Below are 23,503 nucleotides of genomic sequence, written 5' to 3'. Positions count from 1 at the left end.
TATGTGGCTGATTGCATTGTTATTGAATGAACAAATGGCATTGGAGTCTGGGGGGAAAACAACAGAAGTCCACTTTGGTGAGCACAGTACTTCTGTCGCTAGTTCTCAGGGCTGCTTTCTGAGGCGAGTGTCTTTTATTGCAATTTTCAGTCATAAGCGTAACAGGTGACAGGATGTCTTTACATGAATATATATATGTATAAATACACACACACATATCAAACGCTCCAAGAGCGTAACGAAACAGAGCTGCTGTGCCATTTTTGAACCGCACCATCAAAACATACTTCAGTGCGAGCTTCAGCGAATGCATTTACTTTATGATCGTCTTAACCCTCTGAGGTCTGAGCTGTTTTCTGGGCCCTGGAGGTGTTCTGACATGCTCTGACATTTCTGGTTATTTCTGTTACTTGTGACATTTTCATGGCTAAAGTCTAATTACACTGTATTCAGCACAAACTCTGCTACGATAATATATCAGCAGCATGTATGTAAAAGTTTGTAGTTTTGAGATAATGACATTTATGCGTGGTTTGTGAAAATACAAAAAAAAAAATCTCACTGAAATAAGGCCATGAAACCCATACTGATTATTTCTTCACAAGACTTTTGAAAATTGTATCACGTAGCCTAGAATATTTGCTCTAAAACTATGTGAAAATCACCCCGACTGCTCATTCAGATAAGACAATATATTGATTTAAAAATTTTACGACGTGTTTTGTGTGAAAAAGCTTTATGCGGAGGTCATTAATATGTAAGCTTTTCACACCTGAGAAAGACAAAGACCCTCCCCTAACGGCCCTATTAGGAGCTATCAGGCCCTGTCATTCTGAGCAACCTTGCACAATACTGTAAATGAGGAGATTTAAAAAAGAATGGCTTTTAAATTGTTTGGATTTATTTACAACACAACATAGTCCAAAGATACACAACAAATTCCAAAAAAGCACTTATTGAAAATAGAGATGCACCGATTACAATTTTCTGGGCCAATTCCGATTTCCGATTTTTCATTAAGTTTGACCTGCCGATACCGATTTTAGCTGATTCTGATTTCATTTTTTCTAACCACTTTACAGCACACACAAATATTTATTTTATATCTTTTCTTTAATAGAACATTTTACTATGTGCATAGTTCACACACATCTAAAGTGCAGTGTTATGGAAGAACCATTTCCTTTTCACATTCAATATCCAATTATTTTTTTTATATATGTATTTAGCAAACTAAACGTCTGTATGAAAACAGGGAATGGCAATAAAATAATATATAAATAAAAAATAAAAATAATATAGCCTTGCAGTATAAAGATATTTCTTAAAGCACACACACACAGGCCTATTGCAATCACTTGTACAAACTGAATAATAAAACAAGTTTAAAATTGGGTACATTTTCTATAAATACTAGTCTTCGTTTTCTTTTCTGGCATAGCCTACTCCAGTTCTTGTTAAAACACGCAAATTCTGTGCATTTTGGGCACTTTTTTGTGAAACCCTATTTAGGCTATTTTGTCCATCAAAGTGTGCTTTCCCTTTAATTGAGTGTGAGCAGTGCAGCAAATAGACTCGGCGCCGAAACACGCGCTTCACTGCTCGCGACGCTCCTGCTTGACGCTCACGTGCTGCTCCTGCTCCCATTGTGAATGCACTTATTGATTAACATGCACGCCGAAAAAAATACGCGCTTGCGGTCTGAACGGACGTAATTCACGAGGTTTTCTACATGTGTGTTCCGTGTGCACGTGTGATGCTGATGTTGCGCAATGTTAATCATGCGGCGCCCGAGTGCATTTGACCGGCATAAAATCGGCATTTGTCAGACTGACCGGCCGGTAACCGGTCACGGCCGATCACGTGAAAATCGGCCAATTCCGGTCACCAGCCGATCAATCGGTGCATCTCTAATTGAAAACAATGATCCAAAGACAGAGACCTTTGTGCCATTCCTAAAAACATACCTTTCATTTCCAAGGTGTTTGATTTTCACTTTACCATGTTCATGTACAGAGACTCATGTGAATGTTGAAGTCCTCAGTGGCATCTGGGCCCTGAAAAAAAAAAAGTGAACATACTGATATCAAGAGAAAGGCCTGCACGATTTTGGGAATAAATTTTAGATTTTTCTGGTTAAAATTGCTTTTTAAAATTCACAGAATACACACACACACACACAAATGTTTCCAACAATATATAATATAATGAACACCAGGTTTGTTGTGCCTTGTAGGCATAAGCTATGCGCAGTGCTGGATAAAATAATAATAACAATAACCTATAGCAGTATAAATCTTCCAAAAGATTTCAGTAACAACTAAGCTAGAGAAAAATAGATTGATTATCATGTTACTTCAAATGTTTCCATTCGTTATGATGATATGAAATGAGATAATAGTAAAAACATGAAGCCGTTTGCTTTTCAAACGCGATCGCGATCCAAAATATGATACATTCAAACACGATCACGATCCAAAATATGATACATTCAAACGCGATCGCGCTCAAATATAAAACATTATGGTTACCATATACATATCTACGTTTGAGCAGATATCCACAAACACAGTAACAGTAAACACGGGTCTAAATATTATAATATTCACCATATATCTAGCAACAGTTCAACTGCAATGTGAAATTTATGCAACAATAGCAAACTAATATGTAAGAATTTCTTACCTTACATCTTTCTTGTCTTCAAATCGCGTTCTTCTTCTTCTGATGTAAATCCAATGTAAGCTCAGGCGCATCTAAAAGCAGAGACTTGTGAAGTGTTTTGTTTTTGAGGTAGGCCTAATGAGCTCGATCGCGTTCCATGTGGAGATTTGCATGTGAATCTCTTTTGCGCGAGTGGGCGTGGTAAATTAAAAATAATTAGGAAGCGTTTGAGAAGCTGGACATCTTGTTGATTTTATACAAATTACTTAAACAGAGAATATTTGTTTTCAGTTTCAATCCGATCATTTAAAAGTACACACTTAAATGTTTATAAAGGTATAAATGTGTGACAAGTATTCGCTGAGTTTTGTTTCAGTTTATAGACCTGCTCAAGAAAAAAAAGTTCACCGCGACGGAGAGGCAGAACGCACACCCTGTTTATTTTCTTTATTTTACAAAAGCACAATGTTTTGATTTGATTGTAAGTAGAAATATCACAGATTCTTTTTTTATATTTCTTTTTTCTGTATGACCATAAATGACGGAGTAATTTAAGTTTATAGTGCTACAATGTGGAGAAAATCCAGCAAAACACGCCCGCGCGTTTGCCGACCTCAGAGGGTTAATCACATGACTACTAACAACTGTGAGACTAACAGGATCACTGTGAGATCCAGTGAAAAGCGTTCGAGTTCGGTGTTCATACAAATCAAGATTTAAACCAAGTCAGATAAAATGGCGCTGATGTTCTCAACAACACTGACTCAGAAAACAGGCGAAACTTTAAGCCACAACAGTCCAGTTAGAAGGCTTTTCAATCCACAACCCATTACCATGGATTTACTTTAGTAACACAAACTTTAACCATGGTATTGTGGCAGAAATGTGGGATATTCATATTGAATATTATTATATTATTAATGTAGACATTAAATGTATTAACTGAGTAATGTAATATATTTACAGTATTTTTTGATACTAAGGGCTATAGCAGTTTTTGTGATTTGTATTGTACTAAATGTCTTTAGGCTACGTTTTTTTCTTACAAATACCATAGAAACAGTATAGTTCTCTTTACCATGGCGGTGAGGTGCAATACATGGTTTTACCTGTGGTTAACATTAGTGGTGTAACGATATTCAAACCAAACTTAAAAACCGCAATACACTACTAGGCATGTGACGGTATCAAATTTCATGTTGCGATAATTGCTGAAGCTTTTCTCACGGTATACGGTATTATCACGATATTGAAGTAAGTTGCAAAAAAGTGTTTTCGTACTATAACAGTTTTAATAACTTTTTCTTAACTTTATTTTCTTAACTTAAATGTTCAGTTCTTTTAACTAAAAGAACTGAACATTTAAATACAATAAAGCAAAACACAATGTATAAAGTAAACAAATGTTTCAAACAGAATAAATTGCAAAAGAATTATAAAGAACAATAGGTAACACTTTACAATAAGGTCTTATTAGTTAACGTTAGTCAATGCATTAACCGATTAAAAATGAGCAATAGCTACATTTGTCACAAAAGTTCTAATTCTATGTTAAAGTTAGTTTAGAAAATAAAACTGTTAGTTAATTTTAGCTCAGATCCATTAAAAAATTGTTACAATTTTTTATTTGAATAAAGTGTTGTTCAATTTTGAAATTAAATGAACTAAGATTAATAAATGCTTTAGAAGTGTTTTTCACCATTAAATAATGGAGCCTTATTGTAAAGTGTGACTGAACAATAAAAAATCAGAACATATTCAATCAATATCTAGGGCATGTTGTAGTCCAGATTAAAATATCTAAATGTTTTAGTTTGAAAATAAGCATCCTTAAATCTTTAAGTCTTTAAGTTTTTGGTGCTGTGATGAACACCATAGCGAATACAAAAATATATATTTTTCTTCCTGACATTTGATTAAATAGTACCGTAATTAGAGGTTTAGCGGTACACGTATTTGTCCCGCTAATTTTCGTGTCTTATGCGTTCAAAATGAATACAGCGTTGTAGCCTAACCACTATTAACCACCACCAATAATCGCAATAAGCTCTGCGTTTTGTTACTTTTGACAAGAAACTGTAATTTTCAACAAGTTTTGTCCATTTTTATTACAAATTCAAACAATAAATGCCATTTTGATGCACTTTAATGTGGCTTTACAGATCACTATATAGGCGCCTCAGTTTAAGCAGCAACGAGTGAACACGATCATCTCTTCCTAATAAACATGAATGAACATCTGAAGGCATGTTGAGAGATACTGTACAACTTACTGAAACATGAGAAATTAACTCTTTTGCTAAATATATGCACTACATTCACCTATATATTCATTGTATTTTACATAAGTAGTGGTCTTAATTTTTGAATGTATGTTTAAAATATCTGCCATGAAAATGACAGCCACTGTGTAAATTATTATATTTCAACAACGAATTGGAATAAAAACAGCTTTGCATCACAGGAATAAATATTTTAAAACATTCAAATAAAAAAGTTATTTTAAATTGTAATAATATTTAGTTTTTTATCTTTAATGGTAAAAAAATATAAAAAATATTACTGTAAACTAGACCAGGGTTCTAGACCATAAACAAACTGTTCCCAAACTTTTTCATTCTAGGACCCACCTAGACAAGTATAATCAATCTCAAGACCCACTTGCACTGGTGCTACCAACTTTCTCAGTTGGTCGCACCAGCATGATTTGGTCGCACATTTTTTTTTTTTGCTACATGCCATGGGATTAATCAATGCATGCTGATGAATAGTGGTCTTATTCTGCGTACCCTAGTTTTGCACTGATGTAAAAAGACTGACAGTGACAAGACCTCATGTTAGCAAAATATTTTAAACTTTTAACTCTTAAAAAAACTTTAAAAAACATGTATGTTCTTTAATGTTTGATTATAATTTTACCGTCTTCACATAGGGATGGGAAATGATATTTTTATCAATAATAATAATGCCACTGACGATTCTGATTATCGATCCGATTCTTTAACGATTCTCTTATCGATTCTTGATCACACTGTGTGGAAAAATGTAGTCATATGCTTTTCGAAAAAAACAAGGGGTTTTATTTATTTGAAAGCTTAAGCTTGAGTAAGCAAACTGTACTTTTTATGTAATTTATGTAATAAATAGAACCTTATTGTAAAGTGCTATTCAGACGTCTCCTGAGTTCACTGTTGGAAAGATCAGTTGTTTTAACCATTCATTAAAATGAATCGTTCAAAGGAGTCATTAGTTTGCGAATTGGACGTTTGTGCGTTGTGTGATTATCCCAGCAGAAGGACATGGACATCCAAGATTTGTGTCAACACAGAAAACATTTCATCACTGGATAGTTTTTTTCGTTTAATTAAAGTGTTGTTTTATGTCAGCTGAATGTCTGGGACGCTTTTCAGAGAAGATAAGGCAACTTATTTAGCACAATTCACACCCAGCGGTAATTAAGGAAAAAAAAATCTCCGAATGCTCCACATGAAACTTTGGTCATGAAACAAGACAGCGCTTAGTTTGGAGACGGTGAAGTCTTGTTTACACTTTCACCTGGCTCCGAAGAGAGAGAGACCGGGGCTCTCTGCTCGTTCTTTCAGTTAAACATGCACTGTGGCTCTGTCACAAGCGCAGCAGTTTATCTACATTACTCAACGATCAAATAAGACTTTGGCGGAACAAAAAATCACTTTGGCGGGCGCTAAAACTCACTTAAGAGTCGTTTGGTCATTAATCGGACTGGTTTTGTTTCACTCATCGTAACGTAAATTTAGCTGCAGCTAAGTTCCTTTGTGCGACCCACCTTTTCTCACTGTGTGACCCACAAGTGGGTCGCGACCCACAGTTTGAAAACCACTGAACTAGACACAATATTCATTAATAGCCTAATTAGATTTAGAAGTTAATGCAAAAACTGCCTGATGTGCAGTTTACACGTTTGCATAAAATTGTTTGATTAAAAATAAATAGCAACAAATTTTAGGCTAATAGTTTTGGCTTTGTAAAATGTTACCCTTAAAAATGAGGTTGCTTCAATTTTTACATATTATAACCTTCAATTTCATAAAATGCGAGTGAAACGCTCACACTGTCGAGCCCTGATTGTTATATATTAAATGAACAAACTCATTTGCTGTTTGCTGTCAAGGACAACTCAATAGAAAGACCATGTTATCTTGTCTTTATTTTGCTCCATTTTGTCACTGTATATTTGCTTCATCGCTGTAATGTGGTGCAGGAAACTGGCTTCAATTATATATTTTGAATTGTTGTTTTTTCTGGGTCTTCTCTATACCTAAATGACTAATACAATAAGAAAGAGGAGGCAGAACAGTCTGTGTTTACTGAATTGATGTAAATCTTTTTCTCATTTAAACTATGGGCCAACATGATTTACTTCAGTGAGCTTCACATTCATTTACTGCCAAAGTAGGGCATTGCAAATTCGGGACGTTGTAGTGGAGAGCAAAGTCAGAGGCAGTCCGGTATTCTGTCAGTCCTCCTCCATTCTCAGCCAGCGAGTGTGATACACCTGTGACTTATGAGGACAAGATTTCAGAAGCAGAGACTCTAGTGGGGTAACACCTCAACCATGCTGTTCTTGCTTTGCAACACTGATAGCAAATCACAGGAAGTGTTAGGGCTGCTCGATTATGGTAAAAATCCTAATCACGATTATTTTGCTCAATATTGAAATCACGATTATTTAACAATATTATTGGTAGGTGATATGATCAGTCTTATTTCGTGATATGAGTAATTTTAAATGTCTGAAATTTCACAATTATCAAGACTTCAGCAAAAACTAATACTAGGTTAAATAATGTAAGTAAAAGTCCTCAAAACAGTAAACAGTTAGCAATACAATAAGAACAAATAAACTAGCCTAAATTACAAACACAACAGAAAAAATATAACAGAACAAAAATACAAATTAAATAAACTTAAAAAAAAAAAAAATCAGGAAGATGTACTAACAGTGGTATTCAGCTAAGTAATAGCCTACAACAAAAATTAAATAAAGTGATCAAATGTAAAATAACACTGCTGTACATTAAATATATACTAATCCTTATAAAAACTACAATTTATTCATTCAAGAGCAATGAGTGATTTTATCTTTGTCTTTTGTTGTTCGATTAACAATAACGACTGCAGCAGATTTATTATGCTCACAGTATACTTTGCTTATTCGCCACTATCTCTTTTCGCGGCTTAATACGCTTTTAACAACACTGTTTAATTACAAGCACGCACAGTAGACTGCATTTTACAACACTTTACATTTGGGTGTCAAGCTTGGGCTTTTAGTGAGGAACAAAAGTGCACCGCTGTGAAGGAAAGGAAGATGCACTCACTGCGCGGGACGGAATGGTAGTGGCACAATAATAGTTTTGCATCGATTATGTTGTTTTTATAATAGTTGGAAGCCAAAATCGAAATTGAAAAATGAATTACGATTAATCACACAGCCCTTGGAACTGTATTGGGGTACTAGGCATGGCTCATAGATGTGTGGCTTCCTACTGACTTCAGATGTCTGATGTCATTGGCCAAACACAGGGGGGTAGATTTCTTTGTGGTGTTCGCCTAAAAATGAATGACCTTCTCTGCATTACATCATCCTTTGTTATTGGCAGATAGACAAAAATGAAGACAAATTTATGAGTTAAGCCTATCAGGGGATGCATTGATGAATGAGACAAAAATGTTAGCTGTATTATAGGGATGGATAATATGATGGTATATGCTGTACAGTTTTGCTGTATTGTTTATAATACGGTTGATGTATCCATGTGATTATGAGTGATCAGAACTGCTTTGCGTTATTTACAAGTGATAGCAATGAAGAAACAGGTGTGTTGTTATTCACTATTTGAAGAGAAAATTACATTTTCTGCAACAAATTGACACACTAAAACAATATTTATGTGAGGTTAGAGAATGTGTGTGTATTGTTTTTTTTACTGCATTTTCAATAGAAGTGTTGAGTGTTACGGTTCTCGGTAAAAAAATCGGACCGTACCATTTTCCACCCATGGCTGGGCTCACGGTTCTTAAATCTGACAACGCATCTATAATATGGTTTATTGAAAATAACAACGTGTAAGACAGACAGACAGACAAAGTTCTGCTAATGCATGTTTCTGATGATGGGTTTCACATTCCCAATACATTACAACAGCGATGATAAAATGACGAATGAATATGACCAGTCATTTACGCTGTTCATCCCCCGGGTGTTAATAGCGCACGAGTGCAGGTGAGACCATGTTGCTCTGTTTAAACTAAACTCATTTAAGCCTTGCCAATTTAAACATTTAAGAGCCAGAAGACGTGAATGAGAACTCGCGTGCGCTGTGAGAAGATTGTGTGTGTGCACTCATCTGAAGCGTGCCAACTCAGTCATATCGTCATATTAAATATTTTAGATATATAAGTAATATAATATCTGTGTTCCCCAAGGCCTGTAGTACTACATGCATCATAAACTACTGTCTCACAACATTTCTCCCTCCTCTTATGTATCGCTCCTAATTCTTTATGTATTTTTATCGTCTGACAGACAGAAACTCTGGATGGGGCCTTTCCAGTGCCTGACATCAAACTCCACAGCAACCCCTCTGCGTTCAACGTCTACTGTAATGTACGGCACAGCGTGCTGGACTGGCAGCAGAAGGAAGCTGTTTTGGCCCTGGCCTCCCGGAGCTCTGTGCAGAGCGGCGACTCAGACAGTGAGGAAGAGGAGGAGTATCGCGAACCCGCCGTCAAACTGCCGAAGGTCGGTGAATGACATCAATGCATATACGAAGCCCAATCATGTGGTTTAGTTCTATCGTTCATGATTAAGCCTATTTTTTGTTGCACAGTTTATGCCTTTTTGTTTCTTTTTATGATAACTGCAGTGATATATCATAAGAATAAACTGCTGTGTTCTAAATATTTGAGATTCTTTGGTGGTTGTGATCAAAACTTTAGCATCAAATTAGATTAGTCTAGGCTTTTTTTCCCTTTTACACTAGAAATGATTTTCTTAATTTTGCAACGTATCTTACACTGTGTCTATACTGGGTATGACAATGTCGCAGCGACATCTTGCCACGCTGCAACAGCTCGAGGCTTTCTACTACTGGAAACGCCAAAGTAAAATTTCCAGTCCATTGGTTCTGTTGTCGGAAGTAGCACAGTCACATGGAGTACATTAGAAATAGCAATAGTGTTAGCAGACAGCATCATTTTGCTGCTTACCTTTGACCCGCCCTCAATATATTAATATATACCCGTATTTCTGTGCTGCAAAAGCAACTGACTAACAAAGAGAATATGTAAATTTAACTTGGCCAGTTAGAGTTTGAGTAATTTCTACTTACTCATTTTGAAGTTTACTATGCAATACTCTTTCAAGTATATTTTAATGCATGATGGGAACACTAATATCAGCAAGTTGAGTAGGTTTTACATAATTTTATAACTTAAAGAATCATTGTAAAACTAAACAATTACAAATAAAATTAAACTTATAAGTTCAAGCTTTAATTAAAAAAAAAACATGTAAAAACACAAATGTCATTTCTATATTGATTACTTAATTCAAGCTTGTAGAAAGCTTTTTCTGTAGTATTTACTTAACCACAGAATAATTTGTATCACTGTAGCTGTCATTTGTTTCTTTAAACAACTGGGTTTTTTTTTCTCTTCATGTTTCTTGCTCCCCGTTTCACATCACAGCCATATGTGGATGGGTGGCTGATTAATTCCAGTCTCCACTTCAAAGATCTCATGCTTAGGCTAGAAGGAAATGTGCTTAGGGATGGGAATATCAAGGAATTCAATTACATTTTTAAGTAACGTTTCGTTTTTTTTTTTAATGATTCCATTGACAATTCTTAGCACTTTTTACTAAAAACATGGCCCTTACTATATAATAAACAAAATGCTGCACTACAAAAAATCATGTTTTAAATCATCATACCACAAAAATCTGTGAACGTCTGTCTTTAACTACAGATTATCAAATGAACAACTAGTCAGTTATCACTCTGATTAAAGTCTCACAAGCCCTGCAGTCTTTTGACAAAGATTTGAGTTGTTGGCAAAAACTCAAGGAGCTAGTTTCAGGATCTAGAAATTAATATTCAGATTGGACCCAAGACTATGTTAAACATTCTATTGTGTGACATCCTGATGCCTGTTATTTTAAGATGTGCAAATTGTCAGGGTGTTGTGATTCACTAACACATTTCTGTATTTATTAAAGGACAGGTATTTTATTTATAGAGTTTAGATTGGAGGGCTTATTTAATATCCAAACCTTGAGAGACGCTACACGGGATCATTTTTTTATTTATTTCTCTCAGATGTCCTAGGACAAAGCACAAATTCCTTTTTTAGATGATGACCTTGAAAGATGAACCAGTGCAGGCCTTTTGCTATGATAGCCCAACATAGTGTCTTATAACAATAAGGAAGCACTTTTAGAAACAAACTGTTTCCAAAAAAAAGCTCCCTTCATTAAAATATACTGGTAGATGTTCACAGCTGCAATACGATCTCTGAAGATATGCTAAACAGCAAGATCCATATCTTAACCACATTTTTAGATAAAAGAGGAATGTTCTACATGCTGGTTCTCCCATAAACCCATTACAGGGTTTTTCCTGGCTCAAAATGAGGCGGAGGTGGCAAAATCCTAAAAATGTATTTTAATAATAAGATAATTAAATGTGTATTTTTTGTAGATCATCATATAGCCTAATGTGTTTCCCACTTTTTTTGTTGTTGGTGGAGCTTGGTACCTCTAGGGGGGTCCGTGGGCATGCCCCCCCAGAAGAAAATTTTGTACATTTTAAAGATAAATTCATTAATCTGGTGCACTTTGAGCCACCCGAATCCACTGTTAAAAATAAATAATCCACCCGTAAACCGTCCATATTCTTTGATTTAGATATCTGCATTTGATCATCACAATATGGTAACATATCACACTGAAGTAGGCTGATTTAAAATGAACATTTATTTAATATAAAAGTTCTTCTTTTGGCAAAATTACATTTCCTTAATAGCCTAAACAGAGGCTTTACTCCCTTCAAACTTAAATTGTCAATGTTTAATTACATCACTGTTTGAAAACACTCAGAATATTTTTTTGTACCTTTATAAAGGGCATTTAATTTATTAATTTAATTCTTAAATTTGATCAATATATTCAATTAAAATAATAAGACACTAGGCTTTTACCAATCAAATTAAATAATTTACATTGAAAAATTATAACTGTATTAAATTTGATTATTTTAAATATTTTTGAATATACAAATAAGGAATGTTGAAAAGAATGATACTTTATGAAACTAAACCGCCAGTAGGAGGCGGCAGGCGACCGTCTTAATGAGCGAGTCATTGAGTCATTCATTCAAACGATTCGTTCAAACGGCTGATTTATTCAGAATGAGGCAGTTTATGAATGGGTAATTGAATCTGTGACTCAACCGATTCGTTCAAAACGGCGAATCATTCAGTGATGCAACAAGTGTTGCTGTGAGATGCGCGATGGTTCTGCTGTGATCTTTGTTTGGAACTATTTTCGCTGCTGAAACAGAACAAAAACAGTCATTGCGTCTAAAATGTAAGTGACTTAATTTTAACTATTTGTTTATTGAACTGTTATGAAATCCGTCAAGGTTTCAATCTTGATGGCATTCAGGAAAACAGCTCTCTGGTCGTGTGTAGCCTAGGCTATATATTGTTTCTTAACTATAATATGTTATAAATAACTGTGCGAGCCTCAGCAGCGCAACATTGTTACCGTCAGTACATTAGGTAGGACTATATTATTATCAACTATAGGCTATCAATCGCCACTTACATTAAATTAAATAAAACAGAATAATCCTCACGTTTTCGGTGATTCCCTAGTTATTTTTTTTATTTTTATATTAAAAATTGTTTTAATCGGGGCATTTGTCCGGTTGGGCGAGTAGTAGGCCTACAATTCTCTCTCACTTTTCCCTTCAAAAAAAGAAAAAAAACCCCACACGTGTCCCGGACACAGTCTATGGTCCCTGATAAGCGTTACTCGAGCCCTGATATGTTTTCCTTGATTGGTTTTCCCTGAAGAGAATTACGTTGTTGAAAACGAAAGTAAAAGAGTCACACACGTTCATTGCACACATTATAATGATTTATCTGTCATCCACCCTCGATTAATTGGAATGGAATATTTGTATTACTCGGCCCGCCCGACCCGCGGATTATCCGCGCAGCACTATACAGTTTGAGAATGGACACAAGCGGTAACAGCAACAGAACCATCATGGTGGAAAAAGTGTATCTGACCATGTGACTGTCTGTCCGAGTTTTGTCGAGAGCCGGAGGCGGCACGAAATTTGACGGAGGTGGCCGCCTCATAATTCTCTATGCAGGAAAAACCCTGCCATTAGGTGAAACGGCAACACTGTATTAAAAGTCAGTTTAACAAAAAACACATGGACAACCAGTTGTTTATTATTTTTCAGTCAAAGTAAACCACATATGCTCTTCACGGCACAACATTGTTGCTTTAGTAATAGACTTTTCCAGAATTCAGATATGGCCTTTTCTGTTGCGTGATGATGGTTTTATACTGAATAATCCACATGATAATTTCTTTTTATTTTTGCTGGAATCAGTATTACTTGACCTAATGTTCCTACAGAGTGAGCATGATGGACTTATAGAAGTAAAAATACTAGTGGTCAGGGCTTGACATTAACACCTGTCAAATGTGGGTGTATTTCAGCAGTGGTGTTACAGTTACTCCTAATGGCCACTTTGGCGGGTTGAATTTTATACATAATATATATAGTTTTCAAAATAACTAAGTGCAATGTAGTGTTGACACACAAACCCGTCTCCCCTCACTCATTGGCTTCATTTGCTTCGGATGAATATTGTTGCTGTTACAGGGCTTGAATTTCGTTGTGGGATTACGCGTATTGTGCATTATTTTACACATTCCCGCAAATTTTGTACTCACACCCAAAATGCGTGCACATAAATCCGTCTCTCAGTACTAAATTGAGTTATTATTCGCTGCTTATTGGGCTTAAACAGTCAAATCCGCACAAAATAATGTCAAAATGCCAGTCTTGTGAGTATTCACGTAAACAGTCGGTTATGTTTCAAGCCTGGGACAGTTGACTGTGACGGAAACCGATAGTGTTGTCGCCTCGCGTCGGCTGCGCCTGGACCAAAAAGCTGAATACAGCACAGACTACAGCCGACTGCAAACTAGCACGTGCGTTCTGCGCCTGTGTGTAAGGAATTAACTGTCTATATCAGCAGGCACCAATAGTCTATATTCGTCATTCAAAAGGAGAAACCGTAACAACGATATACGCAGATATACGAAACATAATCAAAGCAGCACTTGCTTAGCATTTTGAATATCAGTTATTTTCAGAACATATCATTTTATGCGGCTTATGTGGTTATGAAAATATTCGTGTTTTGGAATGCTTAGGTAGGATAACATAACATTAGATCATCCTTCTGTCTGCGCCGTCTTTTGACCTACTTGTTCTCTTTCATCACTTTCGCTTGTATTCTCATGCACTGACTCATTCGCTAAACTGAACATCCACTCAGAGTTCCCACTCTCACCGATGGCCCGACACCAATTCAACATGCTGAATCGGGCAAACTGCCGCCGACGTGTGGAACACAGCGCAAAAACTAGCCCGATGGCCGACCGTCGGCTTGGTGTGTCCTGGCCTTTAAGTGAACCTAAACAGTTAAGAAATAAAACGTGTAACAGTATAATGGATCTGTGCGTCAGGTCTTAAAGTGACAGCAGCCTGATATAACTGCTGCCAAATTATGAGTTAATACCTATTTGGCAGTTTTCCTCCATGGTATAGATGTCAAAATTGTGGCCAGAGAAAATGCTGAGTGGCTAGTAACTTTGGAAAACCACTAGTTACAGTGGCTGGTGAACAAACAAGTTAATGTCAAGTAGGGCTGGGCGATATATCGCATGACATTGTTATGCGCATCTCGTCAGTAAAGCCGGTTCCTTGATTAGTAGTAAATCGGCATCACCTGCTTTCAGATGGAGCAGCATTTACTACACAGAGCCGTAATTCACTGACAAGCTGAGCCATATCGCAGTAATTATCGCAGGCGATACGTCCGTGATAATTAATGCGATATGGCTCAGCTTGTGGGAATAATAATGTGATATGGCTCAGCTCACTGGGAATAATTTTTGGAATCGATGAATGTTATATCACAGCTATGTTCTTCTGCTCCTCAGATCATTGGTATTGGGCTATGTGGAGTGTTTGAGCTCATCAAGGAGACTCGTTTCTCGCACCCGTCACTGTGCTTACGGAGCCTTCAGGCCCTTCTAGATATGCTCCAGGGACAACAGCCGGAGAGCTTTCAGACCGAACCTCCAGATGTGCTGGGTAAGATACTTTTTTAAGTGAATTTGTGTAAGTGAATCTGTATATTTCAATCATGAAACCACTGTTGGACCTGCAGAGTCGCTCTTCCATCTTCTGCTGGAGACAACGGTGCGGAGCACCGGGATGAACGATCCCACCGGTCAGACCCTCACTGCGTTATCCTGTGCCTGCCTCTTCAGCCTTGTGGTGGCCTGGGGAGACACTGGCAAAACCCTCCAGGCTGTGTCTGCCATCCTCACCAACAATGGCAGTCATGCATGCCAGACCATCCAGGTGAGGGAAAGTTTTGAGATTGCGTAGAGCACCAAATCAGTGTATTAGAATGATTTCTGAAAGATCATGTGACACTGAAGACTGGAGTAAATGCTGCTAAAAATGTGGTGAGGTCTGAAATTGTTTTTTTTGGGCTGTCTGTAGCACCTACTGCTCTGCATCGTTTCTTAAAGGTATAGTTCACCCAAAAATGAAGATTCTGTACAGGGATGAAAATGCAGGTTTAGAACAACTTGAGGGTGAGTAAATGATGACAGAATCTTACATTTTTGGGTGAACTATCCCTTTAAGGATCCACACTTAAGAAGAGTTCTTGAAGTTTATTTTTAACAATGTTACTGATTATTTCAGTCAGTTTTTTTTTAACAGTTTAATGGATTTCTTGCTTGGTAAGTGAGGTTGAGATTTTAGACTGCATAAAAAGCCTCTGTTCATCTGAAGTCAGGATGACAGCACATTACCGCTCATCTCTCAGTGTGCAATAGCCATAACTGCAACTGCATTTGGAGGTCAACAATCGGATTGGCTGAAAATGTCAAATCCCTCTGATTTCCCGTCTTTATTATATTATTCTGCCAGCGCAGAGTCCCTCAGCCAATTACTCCCCCTCAGTCTTCTGCCGTCTGCATGATATGGCATTTTTTTTGCTTATTTAAATGTCTTAATGCTCTCTGACAATATCACACACTGATTTAAGCCCTATTCGCTCTGGATTAGTATTATCTGGGGACCTCGTGTGATTTAGAAATGACCCACCCACATCTGAATTTGTGTGGCGCATTCGCACGGGATAAGCAAAGCCTGTGATTTTACTCGAATTTACTGACTTATCTCCCGGATATGATGTTAGGCTATTGCTTGGAAATGTCTTGTCGTTATAGGTCTAGCTGTATGATATATCATAAACAGAATAATTTTCCTTACCGCATGCTGCGATACATGTCATCCATCTCCATCTAATCATTCGCTCTGGTGATTTTCAGCCTTATCTCTCTGCAAATTGTATAGTTGTGGTGTAGGTATAGCAATATGACACAGCACCCAAATTACTATCAAAACACTCCTACACAGCCTCCATTCTTTGCGAAAGATGGATAAAAAGGTGCACAGGAAACAAAAACCTTGAAAAAATTATATACAACCCTGCCGATTCGCACAGGACTAGTATTATCACAGGACCTCGGTGTTCGGCGAAATATGGTTGGTCATTTGCGGGGGAATTTTTACTTTATAAATGACAGATATGGCCTATTCGCACGGGATTAAGATCACAGACAACCTCCGCAATTATTACAAATGACTAGAGGTCACCAGACAATACTAATCCAGTGCGAATAGGGCTTTAGACATCAGAGAAACTCAGTTCATTTGTTGTTGCCAAGGTAACTACAACCTAATTGGAGCATGAGTAACTTGCATAGCTTGTGTAAAGTGTGATATCTGATCCGTCTCTGTCAGTTCACAGTGCACAAGTCCAATTTGAAGTGATTCAGAATGAAAGTGAAAAACAAGCAAAGGCTGTTGTGTATGTTCTGATCAAGTGCTTTGTAGAGCTGGACTATATTTTTCATATGTATTTGCTATGAAATGGCTTAAACATATTTTATTTATTTATTTATTACTTTTAAAAAACAATTATTTATACATATTTATATATTAAACCCCATCATTTCAACCAAACAGCCATTGTTGCCCATTAGATTCAATATACAATGAAAAAGTATTTTTTTTAAAACACTATTTTTCTTTAAATAGACTTTAGGAACAAACAATACTTAATCATTTTCATTTATATGCACCAATATAACATTACAAAGTAGCAAACATCAATATTTACTTATTATTTTTTTCTACATGAAAAAAGAAACAGGGATTTCCATGAATAGATAGTTGAATCTGGGATTGGAATCGATTTACTGACATTTTGAAAAGAATTATGGAAATAATGTATGCATTGTAAGGTAGCTGGCAATACCCTGTCCTAATGTAAGACTTGGTAAGAGTCTATGGTAAAGAACAGAGAAGTATAGTGCAATAAAACTAAATGTCATTATTGAATTGACTGTAGAGCATCTAAAGCAATAAACCTCTCTGTCCTGTGTAGCATCATTCATCAAAGTACCTCCTTACTACCTCTGGCTGGATGTTAAAGAAAGATCAACATAAATATTAAACAGGGAAAAGAATGTGTCCTGGGGATATGATGTGAGATAGATGAAGGGGGGCCTACTGTCCTTGTGAATGGACTGGTAAAGGTCAAGTGGTGCAGAGAGGTTTGGTAGGGGTGTAACTCCACATAATCGCATGAACAACCAGTCAGTAACTACACTCTTTTAAGTCTCACAAGCCTGAAAGTACAACAATAACAGTGGCTGTTCTCTTTCTTTTCGAAACAAAACTTCAGTGAGTGAGTCATGTCAGTCTGATTCAGCCAGTGAGTGAGTCATTAGACTGATTCAGACAAAGGACCCATTATTTTGATCGATTCCAGGATTTTTCACAAAAAAAGTAATTGTTGTGATGTTTTCCATGTTTTTTTGACCCATGTATTCTTGCATTCTAGTTAGACACCAACATTTTTAGATATGATACCAGGGAAATTTCACAATTCTTGATTTCAATTTTGATACCACAGCAAAAACTAACTAGCCTATCTAATATATATTTCAAACATGATTAAAGATATTTAAACGGGTAGTTCTAACATTAGTATTTAGAATCATCCTTGTTAAAGCTATACAAAAATGTGTCACTCAAAAGCAGTAAGTGATTCTCTCTTTCCTCTCTTCTTTTTGCTGTCAACTCTCATTTATTTCTTTCATCAAAAAGAACAAATTGAACGGCTGGTTACCAGTGTTGGGGGTAACGCGAGTTACGTAGTCAGATTACTTTTCTCTCAAGTAACTGGTAGTTATTGATTACTTTTAAATTGACAAAATATCTGAGTTACTTTGTTTTCCCATTTATTGACTGACGCCTCTCCTGTGTAGAGGTGTTGTGTGCGCTGTGAAAACATGATGCTTATTGTAGTTCTAGACTAAATATGAGCAGGCATTTACTCATCTTACTTGCTCAAAAACAAATTCAGTATCCCTCAAAATGAATCAAAACAGTGTAAGGCAAACTCAGAATATTAGGCAAACCTGCAAAAATTAAATGTTAAATTACACAAATATACTTTATGTATTTAATCTCACTTTATTAACCAATGTATTGGCTGCTGACCTTTTGATTATCTAATTCAACCATAAGCAAAATTACTTTAGATAAACAGCACATTTGTTTAATTTTGTTTGTTTTTATTTCTGAAGTAAGAGTGTAGAACTCTCTTCATTTACATCCTATTCATTTGCATTCTAGAATGTCAGTACAGCTGAAAGGTTTGTTTAAGCTGCGCCCTCTACTGTACCGGCGTGAATTTGCATTTAGCCTGAGGCCTTTTCATTTCACTTTTGATGTGAAAGGGCCTTTACATTTACCAAAAATATAAACAAACAAGCAAGCCCAGCCCAAGTGAGAAAAAGTAACGCAAAAGTAACGTAACGCATACGTACCATACAAAGCAATGAAGTAACGCAAGTATTTTTCTTTTGTAGGATGTAGTGTTGTTTCCCCAACTGTGGCTGTGTTTGTTTTTGCATGTACTAGTGAGGAAACATAAAAAAAGATTATGTTGTTTTATTTATTGTCTTTGTATTATTATGTGCTGCCTAGTTTCTCCATGATCAATTCAGACCAAGCTCAAAAGTGGTGTGGAAAATCCTGTCAGAGTATTTTATTACAGCATTCTGTCCAAATTAAGTGAAGAATGCTCAACTGTATGATCAAGATCTGACCCGATTGTATTTGTGCACCAAAAAGGTTCCAACAATCCTGAACGCACTACAAAGGAGTGTGCAGGCGGTGCTGGTGGGAAAGATCCAGATCCAGGAATGGTTCGGAAACGGCATCAAGCGGGCCGCGCTGATGAACAAATGGGTTCTGAAGGAGGTGAACATCGATGAAGATGAACGCTGTCTACTTCAAACAGACGGTTCCTTCCTCTACCTGCTCTGCAAAGATGGTCTCTACAAAGTAGGCTCAGGGTACAGCGGCACTGTGCGGGTGAGGACTTCTTATGTTTACCTGATCACCCAATGGAAATAGAAGTTGTTATTTTGCCAGGCAAAAGTAGTTCTGTAATTAATTTAGTAATTAATAGTGATGCACCAAAACTTTGGCAGCTGAAAATATATATTTTTTCAGTTCTTTCTGAAAAGAATTCAGGTTTTTTTTGGAGTGTTAATTAAGTAAATTCAGTTAATTAATTGAATATTAAATTCACTTTATTTTCGGTTAAATTTTTCTGTCAAGTGAAAACTTCAAAAAATCATTTTGGTGCATCACTAGTAATTAGTAATAAGTTATTATGTGTTGTTAGTGTTCATTTACTTTGTATTGATATAGATTAGAGAAATTTGACACCATTTTCTCCAGAATCGGACAGTTCTGAGATTTGTGAAGTCGTGGATCTGGTTTTGTGCTGAGGCAGCAAGTTGTTTATCATTGTGTTTGTGCGGGTACTAATAAGTGGCTGTCGATTGCAGGGCCATGTGTACAACTCCACATCTCGTATCAGGAACCGTGAAGAGAAAAGGTCATGGCTGGGATTCGCCCAGGTATTACCCTCTTGTTTTATGAGCGTTTCTCCGTTTATGAGCGTCTGCTTGTATAACGCCAACGTAATCAGTGTGTAGTACTTGATACATGTTTGAAAGCTTGATCGTATCTCCTAAATAAAGCATTACGTGCTTATGACGTTTTCAACCTTGAAACCTCTGTGAACAACAAAAATGTCATTCATTGAACTGCCTTACAAAAGCCTGTTTCTTGTGGTGGTTTGCTTTACAGGGTTGTTTGCTCTATCGAGACATGAACAGTCACAGCATGGCAGCCATTAAGATCAACCCAGAGACTCTGGAGCAGGAGGGCACCATCACAATGCCGGGTACAAACACCCCTCTTGTGTGCTATTGATCGCTAAGAGCAGGGCAAATAAATGGCTTGACAAGCACACTTTTCTTCCCTGTGTTGACAGGTTTCCTATTAAAACAGGACGAATCCAAGGGCCTTCATTTTTTTCCTTGAATAGCCAATAGATTTCTATATAACTATGTGCCTCTATATAGCTCTAGATATATTATGTGGTTATTCAAAGTCGTTTATTTAAAAAATATTTCTTCTAAAGATTGTTTATGACTAGCCTAAAACAGAATGTTCCTGTAATTTGAAACTAAAACTTTCAAATTTTCTCTTTAACTTTCACTCTTAACTTAACTTTCTCAGGTCAACAAGCAGATGGACAGAACATCGTATTCACTGATGGAGAGTTTATCAACCAGATCGCAGCCTGCAAAGATGTAAGTTATTTTATTTATTGGCGATGTTGCTGTTCCAAAACCTAGCGAGCTGTCTTCGTAGGTAGCATTTTAGGCATCGCAGTTGTGCAGGCTGTTCCAAAAGGTAGGCAGCAATATGCCAAATTATAAAGCAGCGTTGTATGTATGCTTCAGGGTGAAGGCAGTCCCACAATGCATTGTGCTAAGTGAAAAAATACATCCAAGATGGAGGCAAGAGATATTTATTGATTATATATAAATACTTGTATTTGTATCAGGGTTTCTTTTGTAATAATTATACTGATCAGTAAATGTATGGATTAAAGAAGGTTAAAAAAAATAGAGCATTGTAATAATACACTGTAAAAAAAAATTACATCCCCAAGTCAAAAATTTCAAGTGACCGATAACATCTAAATTTTTCAATTAGTCTGACGTATTATTTCTCATTGAGCCAATGTTAACAGACTATTGCAACAAGAATTTCACTTGGGCCAATTGAACAATTTAGATGTTATCGGTCACTTGAAATTTTTGATTTGGGAGGGTTAGAATTTTTTTACAGTGCACTACTGTTCAAAAGTTTTGGGTCAGTAAGATATGTTTTTGAAAAACTGATTTGATTCAGCAAGGATGACATTTAAGTAAAGATATTTTTAATGTAACAAAAGTGTTCTACTTATAAATACATGCTGTTCCTTTGAACTTTTTATTCATCAAACGAATTGTTCATTCATGGTTTCCACAAAACTATTAATCAGCAAAACTGTTTTCAACATTGATAATAATAAGAAATGTTAAATCATATTAGGATGATTTCTGAAGGATCATGCGACACTTAAGTAATGATAGTAATGATGCTGAAAATTCAGCTTTGCTGTTGTTACAGGAATAACTTGCTTTAAAAAAAACAATATTACAATAGAACACAGTTACTTTGTATTGTAACAGTATTTCACAATATGCTGTATTTACTCTTTAATTATTTTTTATCAAATAAATGCTGCCTTGATGAGCATAAGAGACTTAAAACAAATCCTACCAATCCCACACTTTTGAAAGGTAGTGTGTATATACGCCTATTTACATGTGCTTTTGTATCCTGCCATTAGTTTAGCAACATGGTGATGTTAAACTCTGGAATCAATCGTATTTACTAGAAACCCGTTATTTGCAGGAGGTTTTATTGGTTGATTTTTCAATGATTTGCCAAACTGCTAGGTGACAAACTGATATAGCCAACCAAGACGTGTTCAAATCGCTTGTTTTAGATGGAATAGTGGAATAGATAATAATGCAAGAACCCCAATAAATATTTGATCCAAAATGAACAGCCTGTTTTCTCCATGCTGCCACGACAACCGATTTCCCTCCCCCTCCCCCGGCACATCATAAAAACATGATCGTTGCCTTTTTCTCAAGTGGTGTGATTGTGGCTGTCAGCAGCACCTGATCTCCTTTGTTTCAGCCGAATTCAGCTCTGCTGTGTGTGTGTTGAGTGTGTTTGCATAATAGCTGTGTAGGCAGGGGAGGGACTGCAGCACTGGACGTGGGCATATCAGCGGCTGATCATGAGTGGGCCGCAGTTACGGGGAGGGGGATGTGATATTCATATCTGCCTTTGAAGATCCCTTTTTGAATACATGAATGAAGAGTGCAGGGGTTAAGGAGGGAAGTCGTGAGGGGTAATGTTTTGAACTGCTGTGGCACTTATCTTGGAGGGAGGAAAAGACGTGCATTTCTTTGCGGTGTGATCTTTGCTTGGAGCGTCGTTTTTTTTGAAAGCTCACTAGTATGCTCATTAACAGCTGCAAATCAAAGACTCCAGTGTGTCGTCTTCTATTTATTTTTTTATCACATGCTCACTCACGCAAACTCACAGACTACAAGCCGTAGTCTCACCATAGTGTACACACCCTGAACTTAGCGTGTGTGTTTCTGGATGAAACTGGCCCAGTATATGTGAGGGTGCTACTTTGCATCTCCTATGCACATGCTAACATACATAAAATCTAAGAATGAAGACCGAAGCCTCTAATGTTGTCAAAGGCTCTGAGATAATTACTTTTTTATTGAGCTTTGGAACAAGCCCAGTCATCAAGAAAAAAAAGTTTAACTGTTCAGTATTAAGACGCAGTCACACTAGACTTCAAGCATGCATCATTTCTTTGGGCATTGAAACGAATATGATTATCAAATATTTAAATAAAAACAATAATTTAAAAATGTGAAAATACGCCATCTAGTCCACATTTCTGCAATAAAACCAGCTACCTTAAAAAGATAGTTCAATTCTGACATTTGCTCACTCATGTTGTTTCAAACCCATAAGTCTTTCATCTTCATAACACAAATAAAGATATTTTTAATGAAACTTCATACATTTCTTTAACTCTACTTCAAAATTTTGAGGCTTCAAAAAGTTCATAAAGACGTTATAAAAGTAATCCATATAAATCGAGTCTTCTGAAGAGACACGATCACTTCATGTGATGAACAGACTAATGCCCTATTCGAACAGAACTATTTTTCCAGGGGGACATTAGAGAAATTCATGTTTCAGAGACGTACTTGCGATTTTAATCCCGTCCGAATCTGCCATGTCAGTCAGTGTTTTTCTCACTTAACCTCTGTCAATATTCCAGGGCAAATTACCTACTGTTTTTTTGGCAAACTCAACGGTCCTCTGAGAAATCTAATCCCGTCCAAATGCGAATGTCTGTGATTGCTGCTGTTGAT

At 36.6% G+C, this 23,503-nt stretch overlaps 1 protein-coding gene across 18 annotated transcripts in view; it reads left to right on the top strand.

Annotated features, from left to right (window-relative positions):
- Positions 1 to 23,503, top strand: part of mycbp2 (MYC binding protein 2) — a 110,619-nt gene that overhangs the window by 12,942 nt on the left and 74,174 nt on the right. For all 18 annotated transcript variants that reach the window (XM_084122564.1, XM_084122561.1, XM_084122562.1 and 15 more), the window contains exons 3-9: positions 9,233 to 9,448; positions 14,960 to 15,113; positions 15,190 to 15,386; positions 19,248 to 19,490; positions 19,973 to 20,044; positions 20,277 to 20,373; positions 20,712 to 20,785. In XM_084122564.1, the coding sequence (XP_083978690.1) occupies positions 9,233 to 9,448; positions 14,960 to 15,113; positions 15,190 to 15,386; positions 19,248 to 19,490; positions 19,973 to 20,044; positions 20,277 to 20,373; positions 20,712 to 20,785 (1,053 nt within the window). The remainder of the gene's footprint in view (positions 1 to 9,232; positions 9,449 to 14,959; positions 15,114 to 15,189; positions 15,387 to 19,247; positions 19,491 to 19,972; positions 20,045 to 20,276; positions 20,374 to 20,711; positions 20,786 to 23,503) is intronic.

This window comes from Abramis brama (assembly GCF_963993115.1).
Source record: "Abramis brama genome assembly, chromosome: 8".
NCBI lineage: Eukaryota > Metazoa > Chordata > Actinopteri > Cypriniformes > Leuciscidae > Abramis > Abramis brama.
Note: the sequence above shows the minus strand (reverse complement) of the source record. Positions and strands in the feature narration are given on the sequence as shown.